The sequence below is a fragment of the Oculina patagonica genome, chromosome 1, assembly GCF_052425735.1.
Source record: "Oculina patagonica isolate OP01 chromosome 1, crgOcupat, whole genome shotgun sequence".
Taxonomy (NCBI): domain Eukaryota; kingdom Metazoa; phylum Cnidaria; class Anthozoa; order Scleractinia; family Oculinidae; genus Oculina; species Oculina patagonica.
In genome coordinates, this window is record NC_135758.1 from 33657956 (window position 1) to 33675997 (window position 18042).

The 18042-nt window shown below is 39.2% G+C and overlaps 1 protein-coding gene across 3 annotated transcripts in view; it reads right to left on the reverse strand.

Annotated features, from left to right (window-relative positions):
* LOC144665252 (E3 ubiquitin-protein ligase rnf213-alpha-like) overlaps positions 1-15862 on the reverse strand; it is a 67148-nt gene extending 51286 nt beyond the window's left edge. For 2 of the 3 annotated variants that reach the window (XM_078526473.1, XM_078526464.1), the window contains exons 1-16: positions 15516-15862; positions 12109-13420; positions 11746-11966; positions 10581-10864; positions 9730-9998; positions 8529-8756; positions 7878-8082; positions 7317-7375; positions 6347-6689; positions 4551-4649; positions 4148-4264; positions 3313-3526; positions 2357-2725; positions 1420-2018; positions 618-777; positions 247-464 (exon numbers count right to left, since the gene is read on the reverse strand). In XM_078526473.1, the coding sequence (XP_078382599.1) occupies positions 247-464; positions 618-777; positions 1420-2018; positions 2357-2725; positions 3313-3526; positions 4148-4264; positions 4551-4649; positions 6347-6689; positions 7317-7375; positions 7878-8082; positions 8529-8756; positions 9730-9998; positions 10581-10864; positions 11746-11966; positions 12109-13420; positions 15516-15681 (4863 nt within the window). In that variant the 5' untranslated portion in view covers positions 15682-15862. Of the gene's footprint in view, positions 1-246; positions 465-617; positions 778-1419; positions 2019-2356; positions 2726-3312; positions 3527-4147; positions 4265-4550; positions 4650-6346; positions 6690-7316; positions 7376-7496; positions 7502-7877; positions 8083-8528; positions 8757-9729; positions 9999-10580; positions 10865-11745; positions 11967-12108; positions 13421-15515 lie in introns of those variants that run through there. The other variant, XM_078526481.1, reaches the window with a different exon arrangement.
* Between the last annotated feature and the right edge of the window lie 2180 nt (positions 15863-18042).

The window sequence follows — 18042 nt, forward strand, 5'->3', positions numbered from 1 at the left end:
CATTTTCTTAAGTAGCACTCTCTCTCTCTCTCTCGTGAAGTTTGTAACATTTTCTCATGTTGCTTAACAATTAAACTCGGTGGTGCAACTGGGCTTGTTACAAACAGTCGATAACAATTTGAATGTTCTATCTTCTTTTAATCGAGTTCAGGGATTGCATTGAACAATACTTATAAAGTATCATTTCTATAAAGGTAGTTATGATTGTTAAGGTGAAAGTTTCTAAAATTAAAAAAAGTATTTTACCAGCTTTAAAATCAAGCTTTCGTTTTCCTTTATCTCCTCCCATACTCTGTCACAAATATCAATCAGTTCACTTAAGCCAGCGCATTTTTCCAGATCAAATATGAAAGGTGCAAAACCAAGGGCAGTGGTGTGCAAACACGAGACACGATCTGTTTCGATGTCACTCTCTCCAGCAGACATCATCGCAAGGTCCACTAGTGTTTTCACTTCTTCTCTCCCTAAATATAGAAATAAACAACAAGAACAACAACAAAACAAAGAAATAAGTAAATAAGTAATGGTCAGTCAGTCAGTCAGTCAGTCAGTCAGTCAGTCTAAAATAAACTAAAAAGACCAAGGAAAGGAGCGGTAAAGAAATAAGTAAAAAGGACCTTTCACTTCCTTTCGAAGCCAGAAGATGTATTCCTTGCAGTTACTGACAGTCTTCAGGCATTCAATCATTGGTTGCGGCAGATGTTCAAGAGCTCCTCCGATTTCTAAAACATCATCACAGATAGTACCAAGCGCACGTCGTCGAAATTCGTCATCCATCTTACGGATTGAGAAGGAACAAGATACATAAATATTTAAAAAAGGCTTCTTTAGCCGTTCACATCTGTTTTTGTTTTACTAAATGTTCGATGGCTTCTCTCCACCTCCATCAGAGAAGAAGCCACCGAAAATTTAGTGAATTAGTTTCCTTTCGTTTATTCTACTATATACGTTATCACAGGACATACATATTATTATACAGCAAAAACCCACATATAAGAACCTGCATTTTCCAAGTTAGGCTATAAAGGTTCTTATGTAGTTGGTGTTTACTTGGAAATTACACTATTTAGGTTCCTAAACGGGTTCTAGTTTTCTTGAGGAAAAAGGTGCTTGTTGCTGGTAGAACATTGGGGCGGTCTATTGAAAATACAAAATGTGGCTGTGACCACAATCTAAACAAATACAAACACTATTCTATAAATATAATCCTTTTCCTTTTTATACCTTTTATACCTATTAAAAATCAAGAAAACAAAACTAACTTAATCATGGTTAAATGAACTTTGTAAAATAAGGACCTGCTTCAATTATAAGTGGTCAACTGGTTCTTGTATAAGGTGGTCTAAATAGAAAGCCTTAGCCTAACAGCTCGTAATAACTAGGTTCTTTTTGTGGGTTTCTACTTTACTCAACATTTACCTGATCACAGAAGTCATCAAGCACTTGAAAGTCTCCTTCAAGAGCCATGGCTTCTTGGAAATCTAAGATTGCTGCTGCAGCACCCTCGCATTCTTTCAGCCTCTGAACTTGTCTGATCTGAACAAGTCGATGCCTGAGAGAAGTTTCAATATCATCATAACCGGAAAAGCAGGCTAATACTGTTCCAACTTCGATATCCAAAGATTTAGGATTGTCTCGAAGCCTGCCAAATCGTTCATCCACTTCTTTAAGACTGATTTCTCCGCTGAGGATTATTTCCCACATGCCTCGCCATCTTCGATAAGAAGGCGTCCACAAAAGCTCTTGCACTTTGTCTACCGTTAATTTCCCACTCGAACCAGGGTCATCCTTACAAAAGCCGGCTGCTTTCTGAATGCACTTTTGCCAAATGTCACGAAAAAGAAGACTGGGATGGACGAGTTTTAGCAACTGTATCATTCTCTTGTTCTTTGTTGAAAGATCAAAGAATTTTACTATCGGCTCTTCACTGGAACTGCGTTTATGGCAAATGTCAAGCATTCGACAAGAGGCTAGGTCCTTCTCCAGCTTTTCTTTCATTTCTTGCAAGTCAACATCCACTACAAAATTATATTTTATTATATTAAACAAGGTTACAAAAACTTTTAACCCACCATTCGATTTCAGGGCTGACAAAGTGAAAGCTTGAAAAAGTCTATCGTTTTTCTGCAAAAGAAAACCTTGATTTCTCATGCAAGGCCTATTCGTTTTGTTTGTATTGCAGTGATAAAATGTTCTTGGATAAATTATCCTAACTTAGAACTCCTTTCTAATTTGTTTTTAGTATATCAAAGGATGTTTTTAGAAACTAAACTAGTAAACGTACTGAAAAACGTCTACTCAGTAAAAAATCAATTTAATTATATATAAATAAATAAATAAATATTTCATGACCCACCTGATGAAATAACAGAACACATGTCAATAAACGAGGAAACTGCGTCCCTCTCCTTCTCAAACGCTTCGAGCTCCTCAATGCGCATATCAAGAAATAGCTTCATAGAAACTGTTTCTTGCTGACTCCCGTTGACTTCACTGACCGTACTAGCCACAGCTTCCTCCTTCGATGGCGTATTGTCTTCTACTTGGGATAGCAAGGAATACAATTTCAAGAACCTATCACGGTCCTTTTGAACAATTCGTAGTGTATTCGGTCGAATTTCGCCATTTCTCAGCCAAATTCCTACATGCTCTAGCAGTGATGTCGCAGAAACAAGTAGTTCCAAGCCGTCATCAGGTAAAGTGTCCTTTAGCTGACTTCCATAGCCTAAAAAAGGAATATTCCATAAGAAAGCGTCTTTATTTAAGGATTCCAATGGTTAAGTGTTGTTTTTTGCTGTGTGGGCGGTGAAGTGAAAATTCCTGGAACAACTTCAAGTTAACCACAGTTTTTTTCAACCAACTGATGTCTAACTTGCTGTCTGTGACTGTATGTGACCACTAATTATCTAAAGCACGCCGTTATTCACTTACACTTTATTCGCATAAGTAACCCCTGATTAGTTGGTATATAAATACCGAAAGTGAGAGCTTGTCACTTTTCTGAGAGCCACAAGTTTACCAGTGTACTTCACTATTATGTGTATACCCTCGTTAAATAAAGGCTTTATTTATTTATTTACTTATTAAATATCGTGATATTGTGCACTAGAATGTAAAATTAATGCTGTTTGTAGTTTTCACATTCAGCTACAACAAATTAGCTTTATTCACTTGTTGACTTTAATTTCATGCAAATTACAGTCATTCCTTATTGCAAGGTAAAAAATTCAAGATCCGTTAACAGTAAGCCAACTTATTCTCTACCGGCAATCAATAGAAACGGTTACTCAATTTCCAAAAAATTAAACGTACCAAAGAACTTAAAGTACTGAGCCATTGGTTTCCAAGAAAGGATGTGTTGCAACTTCTTATCTTCGGAAACTTCTTTTCCATCTCTCCCCTCCGGCCAGCATCGCTTCAGCAAGAGAGCAAACAGTGTGCCAACGCCAGAGGCCTGTCTTTGAGTAAAACTGGAAAACTCCAGGCCTGAACAGAATGTTGACATGTGTTCCGCCATGACTCCTACCTAAAACAAAGTTTAAAATGTTTCACCTTTTAACAACTTTTAGCTATCTAGCAACAATCGCGAAATCTTTAAGATAACAGATTTAAGATAACAGAGATAATTTTGCCGGAAGTTATAATTAATATCGCGAGTTCTATGGAGGTAGCAAGCGGCCAAAGAGCAATAAAAAGGGAGATTATGAGAACAATTTAACCCTTATTGACAAAATTCCAAACAAGACAATCAGGGAAAAATTAAGTTGAGGGCAGTATGGATTTCGTTGATGGAATGAAATAGAAACTGGCAGGTCATATAACAAGAATGGTTGATAATACGTGAGCCACAAGAACTACAGAGTGGCAGTGTAGAGAAGGAAAAAGCTCTCAAAGACGCACAAAAACGAGTTGGACAGATGAGATTAGAAGATATGCTGGACCTACATGAATGAGAGCAGCAAAGAATAAGATCAGTTGGAGGGAAATGCCAGAAGACTTCACCCTGTAGTAGATGATATGCAAACATGAAGGGAATTTTGATGGGTTTCAACCATTTAATTTGTTTTACTTATCTGCAGCCAAAAGTCACATTACTTACTCAGGCTTTTAGCATTAAATACGTTAAAAGCTTACTGTAGTGGTTTACCTCCAAGAGATGATCTACGGCCTCAAAAGCTGCAGACATGAAACATTCGTCAATGTCTTGATGGTAATTGCGTAGATCCAGTGTACAAAACAATTTTATCACATGTTCGTGGTCAATCTAGTTATAACATAAAAAACTTATAAGGCGAATATTTGAAGTGATTTCAAATGATAAAATCAAAGAGGTTAATAAATACCAAGACGCAATCCCTATTTTCGTACAAGTGAAATGTGCATGGATTACATACAAGGCACACAGACGTTAGTTCAAAACCCGCCATTTTCTTTTAAATCTTACATACCTGCGCCTGGCGGTTTACGTTTTATTTTCGCGATAAAGTTTATAAATTAAGTACCACATTACTCAATGGGTGTCCAGGAAATCCTTTCAATGTAGAACCTACCTTGTATATGCGACTTTTAAGGGACTCCCTTACGCCGCGTTCCCAAAGTTGCGGCAACTCCTCATCTTCAAGTTTTACAGACAGCAAGTGTGACCAAGCCTTTTTCAAGAAAACAAAAAAGTGTAATTTTTTTGTTAGTGTTTAAAGTTGCAGCTTTAAAGTGAAGTCGATTTACAGGGTCCGAAATTGCGCCTTCCTGGTCGCCAATGCGACTAAATATTGAGAGCTGGCGACCAGAATTTCACAACTGATCGCCCACTGGCGACTAAGTTGCTTTGTAAGAGTATTCAGAGAAATTGATTAAAAATAAAATTCGGAGCCGTTTTTTAACAATTTATTAACTCACTTTTTATCTTAGTGATGTCCTTGAGATAACACTGAAGTAAATTTCTCGCTACATAATGTATAAACTCCCCAACAGCTCAGCCAACAGCTGCGATCAACACGATTCGAACATTGCAAGCCGCCATGTTGTTTTCCTCAGCGGTTTTCCCCATGACACTATTGCGGGCACGCCCAGACATGTGCTTTCTTTCGCATGCAATGGTCCATGCAATGAATATTCATTCTGGCGATGTCATGTCCGCGGACACGCTGAAATATTTCCGTCATTTACTTGAAACTGGTAAGGCTACAGATGCAAAAAACTTTGTGGAAGATTTAGATATTTCCAATTACATGCCAGGCTACTAAGCTACGACGTTCCACGAACGCAACACGTTCTTGTTGTCACTGTGTTGAATGAAAAACTACCTCTCGAAATATGTCAGAAAGTTGGTGGAAATGATGTTTTTTATATTATTAAAGAGGGGAATGTTTGGGTAAGACTGTAAAGTATTTTCCGTTTAAATGTTAGAGAGTTAACATTCGATAAAGAAGACTTTGTGGAAGATTTAGATATTTCCAATTACATGCCAGGCTACTAAGCTACGACGTTCCACGAACGCAACACGTTCTTGTTGTCACTGTGTTGAATGAAAAACTACCTCTCGAAATATGTCAGAAAGTTGGTGGAAATGATGTTTTTTATATTATTAAAGAGGGGAATGTTTGGGTAAGACTGTAAAGTATTTTCCGTTTAGATGTTAGAGAGTTAACATTCGATAAAGAAGACTTTTTAAGACTCTACTTATAGGCGGGTACAGCATTTCTTTGAGTGATTGTCATCGTTGTTTTGTGGTATAAGTAAGCTGTTTTTGAGCATATGAATGGCCAAAAATACACAAGAAGAACAAGTGTTTCGTCTTTTAAGTGTAAAAGGAAAGTCAATCGAAAAACATTGGCGACCAGAAGTTGCCATCTGGCGACTAAAACTTTCGGTCCGGTCGCCAGGTGGCGCCGATGTAAAAAATTTAATTTCGGACCCTGATTTAAAAAATTCGCCCATATTATGACTGACTAGCTATAGACTCCATGTTCCTTTACAAAAAGGGACTTTTCAGGACACTGCGGTGGTATCATTTAACAACCGACCTTAATTTGATCTCTTCACGTGTACTTAAATTGTTTAAGAACTGCGCATTGGCAGAGTCACTGAATGCCGACAGTGTAAACGCGCTTTCAATTTAGCAGTATTGTACATTGTATTGTAAATACTCTGTCCTTAGATAACCATCTAACTGCCATATTCTAAATAATACTACTATTTATGAAATCAAATTAATCACTCGTTTAATTAATTAATTAATTAATTAATTAACTAATTGATTAATAACTTAATTCAGTCTGTCAGTCAACCAACTAGGTAGGTAAGCCGGCCGGCAGGCAGGCAGGCCGGTAGGCAGTCACAATGTTACCTGAAATTCCTCATGACGCCAGTTTGCTGAAACATGGAACAAGCTCGCACAGAATTGTTTTTCCAGAGCACCATGTAAAGAATCTAAAGCTGCTTGAAAGATTTCTTTGCATGCTTCTACTTTACTTTCTGTGTCCTTAGGAGGATTTGGAACGAACTCGTTGGTGAACAAACTGCTTTTTGCCAACAAGAGGCTTTGATCCAGTAGTGTGAAAATACTAGAGACAACTTGGATTCTCTTCCTGATGGCTAATTCGTGTACTGTAAGTAAATGACGCAGAAGATGTGAGGCTGCTTTGGCTACAGATGTCATGGCCTCGTACTGAGTATTGAAGCATTCCATCCTGAAACAAAAGGGGTAATTTAGAATTGAAAACACTCAGCATGTTTTCTTGGCCTTTTGTTACTTTATGAGCAATATCAAGTGAGTGATTGTACTTTACATCACTTATACACTGACTTGAGATGTTTGTGACTCAATTGCGTTGTTGTTCGGCATGTTTGGGAGACTTGGAAATAAACGTATACGATATCGCTATTGCAGTTAACGTTGTCGGATAAAAGCGATACGCTTACGCAACAAGGACCAATGGTGATCTGAGTATTAAATGAAATTTTTGCATATCGAGAAAGAGGAAAACTACAAAAGCGTATAATATTATTTGCACGTGAATTATTTTTCCCGCTTATGCGACCTTTTCCTGTTGTTTTCCTTCGTTGTTACATGGCGTCGAGATTGGAAAATTCTTCTACAATTCCGTGTAGTTAGTTAGAAGTACAGTTACCACGTTGTCTGAAAAGAAAGAAAACACACGCACGTTTGCCAGGTCGATATATCTCACTCATGCAGTTATTCTGCGCGTGCAGCAGCTCAGCAGCTCTGCAGCTCCTCTTATCTTGAAGCTTTGACCCGACAACGTTATTTAAAATATAGTTTGTAGCTTTTAGTGTTTGCACATTGTTTGCCTCACCTATTGAAGCCTCCAATGTTGTCGTTAATTTCTTGTATGCACTGTTCAAGAGAATTCCACTTAAAATAAAAAAAAGAGAAGAAACAATGTTTGTTATTTTGTCCACAGGGGTAGGGTAGATGTAGATTTGTTTTCGATGGTGGTCGTGCCACACCAATATAGCCTAGGCCTGTTGCATACCGAGCTCCCCTCTTTTGCAGTTTCTGTATCAATATTTAAGGTACAATTTATGCAAGTTATTTCTTATGTAAGGAATAACCAGGAGAAAAGAATGCATCTTTTTACCGTAAAGGATCTGTCTCTGGAATTCCCCTCCCCCCTCAACTCAAGTCCCCACCTTTTGTCTTTCAGTAATAGTTAACTGCCCTCCGTGGGGCTAATAAACCTTTTATAACAGTCTAGAGTTTTTCGCCAGTACTATCATGTTGTCCCCTACAAATTACAAAGTCTTTTAGCGGATAGTAACTTTCAACTTAGCCCTTAGCAATCAGTGCGGACTTTCGCTTGCTTCTCCTCCCCCTGGTACTACCCAAGCAACGAGGGATCAGTTGAATAACTTACCTCCTCATCAGACAAAAGAGGTGTATCTCTCTCTTCCACCACTCGCGCCAGGGTCCAACAGATTTCATACAGAGAGAACAGCTTTCTTTGCAGTACTTTAGCAATGTCGCAGATGGGAAGCGTGAGCAAAAACGTTCTCGCAAAGAAAGGATCGACCTCAAACATTGGAGCAAGTTGATGCAGAAGATGTACTGGGGTGCCGTTGCTGTTAAGTAATATCAATCAAATACTGTAACTGTGATGAACTCGTAATAAAATATCTAGTTTTATCCATGTCATGAGTTTAGTATCGTTTAGCGTTTAGTAGCGCGGTGGCCTAATGGCTAGTGCGCTGGACTCCGGATCCAGCGGTCCGGGTTTGAGCCCTGGCCGGGGCACTGGGTTGTGTTCTTACGCGAGACACTTCACTCTCACAGTGCCTTTCTCCACTCAGGTGTATAAATGGGTACCGGCGAATCTTTGGGTGATTACTGGAAATCTACGGAAATCTTGCTTCAGAAAACTTCTTTGATCTTTTAAATAACTTGAGTGATGTGCAGTAATCTTGGAAAGGCTTTGGATAAACATACAAAGACATGTTTTATAAATTTTGGCTTAAATAATGACAATGGCTTAACTGACAATAACTGACAACGGCTTATGAAGTGGTACCTGGAAAATGCAGCCTGCCGCCTAACACTCTGAAAATCCAAGCCTTGCGTTCCCCACCACGAGTTTTCTTTGACTGTACTCGGTTCTGAAGTGAGCCTGTCATGGGAGAATGGTTCAGCGGAGTCGGACAGAAAATGAAGCAGGGGCATGGCAAATAACCAATGGAAGACGCCACGGCGATTCTCAATGACGTAGATGCAAAGCCGCAACAAGCTGTCGGCCAATGTGCTACGAAATGAAATGCAACAAACTTTAGGTAAGGTGTAGCATATCGTATAGGATAAAGCTCGTACAAAATTGATCCGATTTTAGGCAAGAAAACTTGAAAGTCAAACAACAGCAGACGGTTTTTATATGCATAAACACATGCAATTTAACTTCATATTGCTACAGTAAACAGTCAATCCATCGGTTACCCCAAAAGCAGGCTCTTCACTCAGGCAAAAGTTTCAAATAAAGGGCAAAGGAAAGGAAAGTGAGGACTGAACACACGACGCCTAGTTCGCAACATTGCTGTTTTGCTGTTTCTTCCTTCAAATCTATTTGTGAGTTTTTCTCTTTCTTTTTTTACAATTCCAAAAAGAGTGTCTATAGCTACACAACAACTATGGATGAAAAGTGCTGATTGATGTTTATCTTTATTGAGTTTGTAATCCAAAGGAAATATTCGGTAGTTACCAAAATATGTAAGCGGTTGCCCGAAATATGACATTTCCGTTAAAAGCAAGGACAAGCAACACAAAAATTGAATGTTACACACAGTGGAAGCTACTCCGAAAAACATTTCTGAGCTGTTCAAACAGGAGTCAAGTCGATGACCTTCTGCAATACCGGCCAGACGCTCTCTACCTCTGAGGTACAGGAGCTATTTCGGCCTCTGGTTCGCACCTCGCGCACGTTTTACTATCTGAAGAAACGACTGATTGCACCCGCTTTCAGTGTTACGTGCATAGCAGCTTTTTTATCGACATCCATCTTTCGACGTGCTAAACAAACAAGACAGTTCGAAATCCGCAAATCACAGCCCACTAGCATGACCTTCGGAACTTGTGGGCTCATTTGCATGAAACCAACACGGGTATGCACCGGTTTTGATTGGCTCATTTCAAACAGCACGTCGACAGATGGATGGTAAAAGATAGCAATACACGTAACACTGAAAGCGGTTGTAAAATTGGGACATTACATTCAACTATCTTACCGTAAGTGCTGTTGTTTGGGAAAGTGACGAAGTAAAGCATCGTACTCAGCACATTTGTATCTCCCTGGGTCGCCATGTAAGAAAAGGCACTCTAAAAGGTTTCTTATTAGATCATCGTCTCCATGAAATTTTAGTTGGTGAAGAACGGCAAGGGATACAATTATTGCAGAAGTTATAAGTCTCTTAGCTTGAGATTCTTCGTCATCAGCATGAACTTGCAGTGTTTGAATATTCTGCTTTAGTTGCGGGAAAAGGTGTTCATGCAGTACCTTTTTGGAACAAAAAAATAGACAATTATATGTACGTCAACCACAATATATAAACGTTAGTATATTTTTTGTTATTTACCATCGATCTACTCAAATAATCGTTTATATAAGTATCTATTTGAAAGCTTTTTTAATTGGAGATGGAGTTATTACGCTCATGACCTCACGACGCTGGGCAGCAAACTTAATAATTCTGTCATGCGCCTGTGAAGATTCAATTCTTCACTCCAGAAACGTTCGGAAAAACGGCATGTCTAGGATTATTAATTTGATATAGCTTCTTTAGCCGTAGGAGTAAATTTTTCCGTTGAATTACGTAGAGTCTGAATGAAACGAGAGTGTGCAAGTGTCAGTTGAAATTGTGGTCAGTCAAAAGTGTGTCTGTTTAGCCTCGAGTTTTAGTCATAAATTGCCAGTTGTCAGTTTAGATTTTACTTTACCGTTTATGAAATGTCACGTGTTGATCACATCACATCACATCACATTCCCTCACAATCATAAATCATACATCCTTTAATTTCAATGATTTCCAACACACACAAAAAGACAGAAAAAAAAAAAAAAACGTTTTCGGTTACAAACCTCCATGACATTGAAGCCCCATGGAACGCGAGGAAAACGATAACCTCCGTTCTCAAACTCAGCCTTTGACATGCAGTGGACCACACTGTTAATTTCACTCAAAGCAGCATGCGCAATCATCCCTTCCTCTTTGAGTGAGATCCTCTTCCATTCAGGGAGCATGGCCATCATAGCCAATCTTCGGCCTTCTGCAGGATCGTTCTTCCAGTGAGGAAAGTAGCTGCGAATGGAATCCCAAAATCCAGGTTGACTGAAGACTGCATCGTCATATTGATGCCACGTGGCTGCAGTTCCAATATCAACGTATGAAATAAATTAGCAAACGTCAATAAGTCAATCAAACAATCTCTTATTGAAGGTTCCTTTGCAAGGGTTGTTGAGCTAGCTTCTAGAATTCTTTGATTTTACGAGGTGTAAAGCCGAAAGACAGGGAAATATTTCAACACTTAATACCGTTTAATTTTCGTAAAGGACGAAGTAAATTTTGTCATTCTGTGTTGTTCTAGGAGCAATTTAGCAAAATGCAACTTTGCAAACCAAACTGCCAATTGCGCATTTTGTAATTGCAATAGCCAGGTGATAGAGAGACAGATGCTTAGCTTAAACAATGTTTCATTAAATATTCAGTAGCTTGAGGTTAGAACAGGTAGCCAGTTGATGTCCTTTCTTGGGTATCCCTTAGGCTTCAAAATCATCTAAGTTGGAAATGACTGACGATTTATTCATTCTGATCAATTTAAAAGAGATTGCGTTAGAGGAACACAGACAGCTAGCAGGCGTCCTAGCATTGTCGGCGCAGCGAAAATTTCTTTTCAAAGTTGTGGGCCTCACTGACTGTAAAAATAATAGTCTGAATAGTTGTCGGTGTTCTTAAGCCAAGTAATTTCGCTTTTAAGAGCGTTACTTTGTTCTATAGTAAAGCCACTTTTTAAAAATGTGTTATTTTGTAATTTATACAGGAACATCTGGTTTAGCTTACAAGCTAGTTTAAACGGAGTCCTGAATTGAGCATCTTACTTTATGATCCACGTCGGTCGGCTAACTATGATCAGATCTGACTTTAAAGACAGTATTGGTCTAAGTTGAGGAAAGCTACTTTACTTTAATAACAGGATGAAGTACCACACAAACTTGTAGGCACGGAATGTTTTCCCTTTTTGCTTACCGTTGGCTTTTATTGAGCTCTCAGGAATGCGAAGGCATCGGTTGACATGTTTACCGACAATGACAGGCGGGAAACCAATAAGGCACTCCCAAAGAGGCTTATCCTTTGCCGTTCGTCCTTGCTTTGGTACGATGACGTACTTATATGAAATCGTTCGGGAGGCTTGACGCAGAGTTAATTTGGTTTTACCTTCCAACAAGTAATTGCCACCATGCAGTTCCCTGAAAATAACCATATTATTAAGCCCTTGTCTCGCTCTGGGGGGCGGGGAGAGAGAGGCCCTGAAAGCGGCGTTGAAATAACTAAAGATACAAAGAGTAATATAAAACAAATACAGGAAAAGTAAGAAAGAGGACAACATACCTGACAGCTTGTATGTCGAGTTGTTGTCCTGGATTATTCCAAGAAAAGGGAGAATCTCCTCGCAAAACGACTTTGTCGCCCTGTTGAAAGTTGATGTTAAACGTCGGTGTCAGCAGTGCATGAAAAATAACAGTCATCGACTCCACAGCCTGTTCCGAGCCTCCTGTTCCATTCAAGGATTGGCCAGCCTTTTCCGTTTTGCTGTTTGCTTGACCTGCTGTAGCGAGTGTATTGTCATTAACCGATTGTACGGTGCTTTTACCATCATTGTTGTCGGGATTTACTACTTTAACCCTTCCATCTTGGTCACTGGGGTTCTCTGTCGCTTGCACACCTCTTTCTGCTATTGTAATTCTCTTTTCATCAGTTGGAGGTTTTCCTGCATTGTTACTAGCACCAATTGCATCGCCAATGGGCTGGGAACGACCTTTTTTGTCATCGTGGGTTTGTGCAGTTACTTCAATGACTACAGAGGTACTTTGCCCTTGGTTGCCATTTGAACCTTTTTCCTCTTCCGTCTGGACGGTTTGTTTACTACCAGCAGCTGCCATTTCTATACTTTGTCCATCGCTTTTCCCATCTACGGTAGTTTCAATTTGATCTTCGTGACTGGAGATTTGAGTACTCTTTTTGTTGTCATCAGACCGTGGAATGCCGTGCCCATTGTCTTCCTGCATCTCTGCATTATTCTCGACGCCTACAGGCTTTCCGAGGTCATTCGTTTCTGCACTGTGAGAAACTGCACCATTATCTGTTCCCTTAGGCCACTTAATGTCTTTCATCGCTTCACTGAGATAAACGGCATCAATCTCTGTACCTTTAGGCGTCTCGACGTCTTTTTTCTCTTCACGGAAATGAACTGTGCCACTTTCTGCACTTTCAGACTTCTCAACGTCTTTCTTTCCATTACTGAGATGAACTGCACCATTCCCGGCTGCACCCTCAGGTCCCTTAACGTCGTTGGTCCCCTCACTAAGATGAATTGCATTATTTTCTGCACCTTCTGGTTTCTCGATGGTGTTCTTTCCCTGTCTGAGATGTACTGTATTATCCTCTCTACCTTCAAGCTTCTCGGCGTCTTTCTTCTCCTCGCTAGGAGGGAATGCGCCATTTTCTTCACTTAAAGGCTTCTTAATGTCTTGCTCCCCCTCTTGACGACCTCCATCATTTTCGATACCTTCAAGCTTCCCAACGTCTTCTTTTCCCTCATAAGGTACATTCTCTGCTTCCTGGTCATGAGCAAGGTTTGTACTATCTGGTCTTTTTCCTTTCTCAACTTCACCGGCGTCAGTCGCAGCTAAAATCTGGACAGCTGTTTAGTGCAAAGGTATCAGTTAGAACAAACTCAGTCAAAGAACAAACTCATTGGCTAATCGTTACTGACCTTGTTCTATTAACATTGACACGAAGCGTAGAGTAAACTATCAATATAAATTAATATTCCAAACTTGAAACAGTTTTTTACCGCAGCCGAAGTAAATGTATACTTTTACATCTTTCTTTGCGTAATTGCAAGAACATTTTATTTTACGGTTTAATGGCTACCCATTGAACGTTGCCATGCAAAGATAGACTAGACGTTAAAATACTTCTATAAAATTAGTAAATAGAGTTCGCATGGCAAACACATGAAGTGGGGCCAAGTAATAACTGGAAACCTTTAAATAACAGCTTACTTAGCCAGTGGCTAGTTCATTCAAAAAGGCAAAAGAGCAGAGCTCCACCAACTCTAGAACGAACGAACGAACGAACGAACGAACGAACGAACGAACGAACGAACGAACGAACGAACGAACGAACGAACGAACGAACGAACGAACGAACGAACGAACAAGCAAACAAACAAACAAACAAACAAACAGGGGAATTACCTTAATGAAGGAAACATGCATGGAAAGTAACAGATAAATAGGGAATATCATTTAATGACAGTCAGCAGCGTAACACATCTAAAGTGGCACGTCCAACAGTCTTCGTTGATTTGTTTTTGTAATTCACTCGCTCACAATCGGTAACAAACGTTTAATAACCATATGCAACTAAACTTTTAGCAATAATAACCTAATTTTGTGACATTTCGATTTTTCAAGTTTTGGTGGAATGACGTGATGTTTAGATAGGAGCCATGTTGAAAACTGTTCGGTTTATTTTTCGATCTTAATAAAAGTTTGTTAATTTCGTTCCAGTTTTCATTTTTTAAACAATGAAATAAAAAGAGCAACCTTGGCGAGTTATCCCCATTCCCGAGTCTCACTGAAGTTCATAAAAGTCCAGTCCAAAATTAACTCACTGTCTGTAAGGGCTAACGATAAGAAGAGTGTCCATAAGTAAATATTAAATATAGTAACTTTATTTCATCGTCATCGTATTTAGCACTGCTGAACTAATTGAGGACACTGTAAACTGCACAAACACACATTGTAAATAGAACAGTTTATGAGTTTTATTTCAGCAATTGGATAAGCACAAAGTTCATTTTTGAACTTAAAAAGTCACAAGTCACGTTAATTTGAAATCAGGAAGTGACGAGTAAAAAGGAGTCCTTGGATTCAACATTGCTCAGTGATAGCAACAGGATGAACCAGTGTACAGGTTGCACATATGTGTTTTCTATTATACTGTTGGCGTACGCTATACTTTTCTGCTACTTTTTTCATTTCATATCTGGGTTATTTGTATATGGTCATGTTCGTAAGAATCCACCTCCTACATAGCACTGACCGCTTGCAAAGGTAATATATTGTCACTCCGACATGAGCGTCCTTATCACATTGAAATGTGAAACCCTTGTGAAAAAAGATAAATTGTTCAGTTGAAATCTTTCCTGCCTTTCCTGTTTGAGTTAAATAGATCGCTTATTCTCTCCTGGCCACAAATATAAACCCCTACTACTTTCTGAGTCAGTATGAGAACTTGAAAACCAGATAAAAAGATAGATTTATTAAAATAAATTTTCGCTATTATTTTGTAAACAAAATTTGTGTTAAACCACTTTTATCAAGTTAAAACTCGATACCACTTTCGGTTTTCTTTTGCACTTCAGTGCAACTACTTTTCATACTTGATCCTAGCTCTTACGACAAAACTAGTAGAAATACATACAATGTAATGATTTAAAGGTCCGAAGAAGTAAGAAGTGAATTTTGTAAATCAATACAGTCTCGGTCATGCAGTTTCAATGTTCATGTATGTAACTAGCTGATCGAGTGTCTAAAAATTGTGATATCTGCGTGCACACAGCTTCGATTTTCTCTGATATTGAATACATTTTGTTTGAACAACTATTGACTATTGTGTTCTAACTCAATCAACCTCTCAATTTATAAATTCGATCACAACAACAAAATTCAAGGTAAGTGTAGCGAAAGCGAAGCCTCAAAACTGCATTGATGATTGCTACTACTCACCTGCAGTATCAGAAGCCTCGACACATGGTGTCTGCTGGGAGCTGATGTTTGGCGAAACTGTTAATGTTTCTTCTGTAGATTTAACACCAGCAAGACTACAACCACAATTACAGCAGAAGCGATGATGCTCTTGCAGTTCGTCGTTCCCACAAGCGGGGCACTTCATTACAAACGCGAAGTTCCTTATGAAAAGCTACATTTCTCGACAAAGTGTTCTACGGTTAGACTTCGATTCGATTAGATGTCCTTTGGCCGTCGATGTGGAATGAAAAGCTCACGTTCAGCTGAGTTGTTTTCCACTAAATGATGGATAAATTCCACGAACCGCTATATATATGTCGATGTATGCCGCGGGGATTCTTGGAAATTCTTAGAAAGCAATCCGCAGGCGGAAGTAGATTTCGTTACTTTCGATTACTCGGTGTATTCTCCAAAGAGTGTACTATGCCGCTACACATTTAACGAATAGACATGAAATGCCATGAATTACATAAAACTGGGAATCTTAAACTTCTTTTAGGTCGTTCATCAAGTAATTCTATTCTCATGTCAATGAAAGAGCTTACGAGCCGCAGTGTTTCCACGAAATGTTTTGACTTTCAACACCAAGGCCCTTCAGATTCTTGGAATTAGAGCGGAAGTCGATTTTGTCAAATCGGGGGGGAATGTTGATTAATGTTGTTTCTCTTTCGAATATATCAATAATTTAACATAAGAAGTTCGTGCAGTAAGCTAAGAGTTTAAAATTTTAGGCATAGGTAGTATAAGTTGAAAAGATTATGCTGAATTTATGACGATTTAGTTAATTTTTACTGCGAACGTTGGGAATTTGTCAAACCAAGCGGAACAGGTTTACGGACTTTATTCAATTGAAAATTAAATATCAACTTTTCCATAAATTATTACCACACGAAGTATCAACAAAATTAGCCTGCTGAACCAGTTACAAATGCTTTCTGATTACGAATTTTGTATCTAAAAACACGGTAATTTGTTACTTCTGGAGATTTCTGTCAAAAAAGCATTCTTGAAATTAAAACGGAAGTCATTGTTTGGTCGCGAATTGCAACATAACCGTAGCGGTGATTACGAAGCTTTTACAGTTTCGGAACGATTGCTTCCTAGGGGATTATTTTTCACTTTCATTGCAAACTTTCGCGTTTTTTCTTTCAGTTTTGTAATGATCTTATTATTTTAAATCCCCTGACAATGAAAACTCTCCATAACAACAAGAGGTTCGAGAGAGGTTTCAAAACAGGAAGCTAATTTTGCCAGTTGCATGAGTTTTATAATCTAGAAATAAGAAACCAGAGGCCAGATTCGCGAAGCTCTACTAAGTTGAGATGGACACTAACAATTATTTCTTTACTTATTCGAACAATACTTAGGACACATCTTCACCTTAAACGGCCTCATGAATCTGTTCCCACGATTTGAATAGAGAGGTGCCGTTTGATGAACTGGTGCGCAGTTAGACAGTCAGTCAGTTTTTTTTGGCCATTTTGAAGTCGTCAGTCCGCATCCATGGGAAACCCATGTCATCCACTTAAGTTATCTTGAAAAAAGATTTTGTATGATAAAATTAGGCAGATATAGCTGTCACTGCTTTACACTGGAAAATTTTTGCTGAATCCTTTCTCCCCCTAACTTGGCGAGGACTGGAAACCTTGTGTCTGGCTATTAAATTTTCTTTATCCTTGCTTGCCCAATAAAAAACCCAGGAGGCGAGGGAACTCCATGTGCAATTGATTGCTCTCAGAAGTCAGTGGAAAAAAAGTAAGAGCGAGATGGAGACATTGTGCAAATGATTAATTACTAAGTCTACAGTCGCTGTGTCGGTTGAGAAATGGGTCGGGGGGGGGGGTTGGGGGTGGGGATATGGAAAAGAATACGCAGCATATTGTCTAAAAGAATCATCGTAACCTCCATTTCCACCGCTCGGTTTTTTTGGTCGTGACCGCACTGTAAGAGTTAACCGCCCTAGTTTATCCATTTACGTTATTGAAACTCCCAGTGTTAACCGCGTATTTGGAGCGTTAACCGATTTGGGTTTGGGAGGTTGGCGTTCCCATAAAAAATCCAGGAGTTAATATGTTCATTTTCTACGGGCATGACCATTCTCGTACCTCGAGTCTTCGTCCCTTCTGCGCAGGCTTGAAGAAACGAGCGACTCTCGAAACTTCCGCTGGAGGGCCGATGTTGATTGGTTTTTGAAAGACAATGGAAACCACCGGAAGTAACCCAGATTTCCAATATGGCGGATAGAACACAAGAGAAGTGGCGAACTCTAAATCTTGTCTGTAGATCGATAGATGCTGCAACGATTTAAGAAAACATTCGATTGATCTTAACAGAACAAAAACCAGTAACGAATCAGTTTTAATTCACTGGAGAGGCTTAGGAGATGGTAGATGAATCATAAATTATATTTCGTGCTTTGGAGCCGACAGGCCTAGGATCGCAGACTGCACGCGTGAGAGTTTATGTAATCTCTTCGACGGCGAGGCCGTCGAAGACCTGCTTCATC